Below are 963 nucleotides of genomic sequence, written 5' to 3' on the forward strand. Positions count from 1 at the left end.
GCGCGGGTGCGGCGGGGGGCCCCCATGCGCCGACGCCCTGCTGCTGCCGGGGGTCGTGGGCGCTGCAGAGAGCCCAGGCCAGGCCGTGCCCCCGCTGCAGAGGAACGCAAAACCCCCCAGTCTGCACCAGTCTGACCAGGGGGAAATCCCTTCCTGCCCCAGTGCAGCATGGGGCTGAACCCGAGCGCGGGGGCAAGACCCTCCACCAGGACCCTGCGGGGTCGGTGCCAGCAGGAGCATGGGCACAGCCCAGCCCCAGGCACACACGGTCCTGGACCCGCTGCTGTCCACCACAGCACTTTATTGCTGGAGCCTGCGCCCGCCCTCACGCCGGCGCCTCCGTCTCCACCTCCACCCTGCTCTGCTCGGGGGTCTCCAGCGCCTGCCGCGTGTCCGTCTGCCACAGCTGCACCAGGTCCATGGGGGTCTTCCCGGCCTGCGGGGCAGGGGCGGGGGGGGTGAGGGCAGCCTGGCGCGGCCTCACCCCGTGTCCCCGGCCCTGCACTTACCAGGTTCTTGGCCAGCATGTCGGCCCCATAGAGGAGCAGCATCTTGATGATTTTGTAGCGGTTGAGCCGCGCGGCGTCATGCAGGGCCGTGTCCCCCTCCTGTGGCCACGGGCACCCACGTCACCAGCCAGTGGGGCCCGGTGGCCTCCAGACCCCCTCCCGCCTGCATGCTCAGGCCACGGAGCAGGTACAGCACCTACCCTGTCCACAGCATTGATGGCCACGCCGACGTGGATGAGGTGCTCTGCAATGTCGGCGTGGCCGGTGCGTGTGGCCACGTGCAGCGGGGTGCTCAGGAGCTGGGGAGATTGGCGGGGGAGGAGGGTGTTAGCCCCCAAAGGGACCCACAGGGGTGGCGCCTGCCTGCACCCCCACCCCTGCACTCACTTTGTCCACAAGGTTGAGGTTGGCACCGTGGTCCTGCAGCAGCTTCACCACGGCCAAGTGTCCCCCG

The 963-nt window shown here is 70.0% G+C and overlaps 1 protein-coding gene across 1 annotated transcript in view; it reads right to left on the reverse strand.

The window, feature by feature from the left end:
* Nucleotides 1-146: 146 nt before the first annotated feature.
* Nucleotides 147-963, reverse strand: part of ANKRD2 (ankyrin repeat domain 2) — a 3,483-nt gene continuing 2,666 nt past the window's right edge. Inside the window, exons 5-8 of the mRNA XM_014524747.2 lie at nt 897-961; nt 710-808; nt 510-608; nt 147-436 (exon numbers count right to left, since the gene is read on the reverse strand). Of these exons, the coding sequence (XP_014380233.1) occupies nt 326-436; nt 510-608; nt 710-808; nt 897-961 (374 nt within the window). The 3' untranslated portion in view covers nt 147-325. The remainder of the gene's footprint in view (nt 437-509; nt 609-709; nt 809-896; nt 962-963) is intronic.

Source organism: Alligator sinensis, unplaced genomic scaffold, assembly GCF_000455745.1.
Source record: "Alligator sinensis unplaced genomic scaffold, ASM45574v1 scaffold859_1, whole genome shotgun sequence".
NCBI classification, from domain to species: Eukaryota; Metazoa; Chordata; order Crocodylia; family Alligatoridae; genus Alligator; species Alligator sinensis.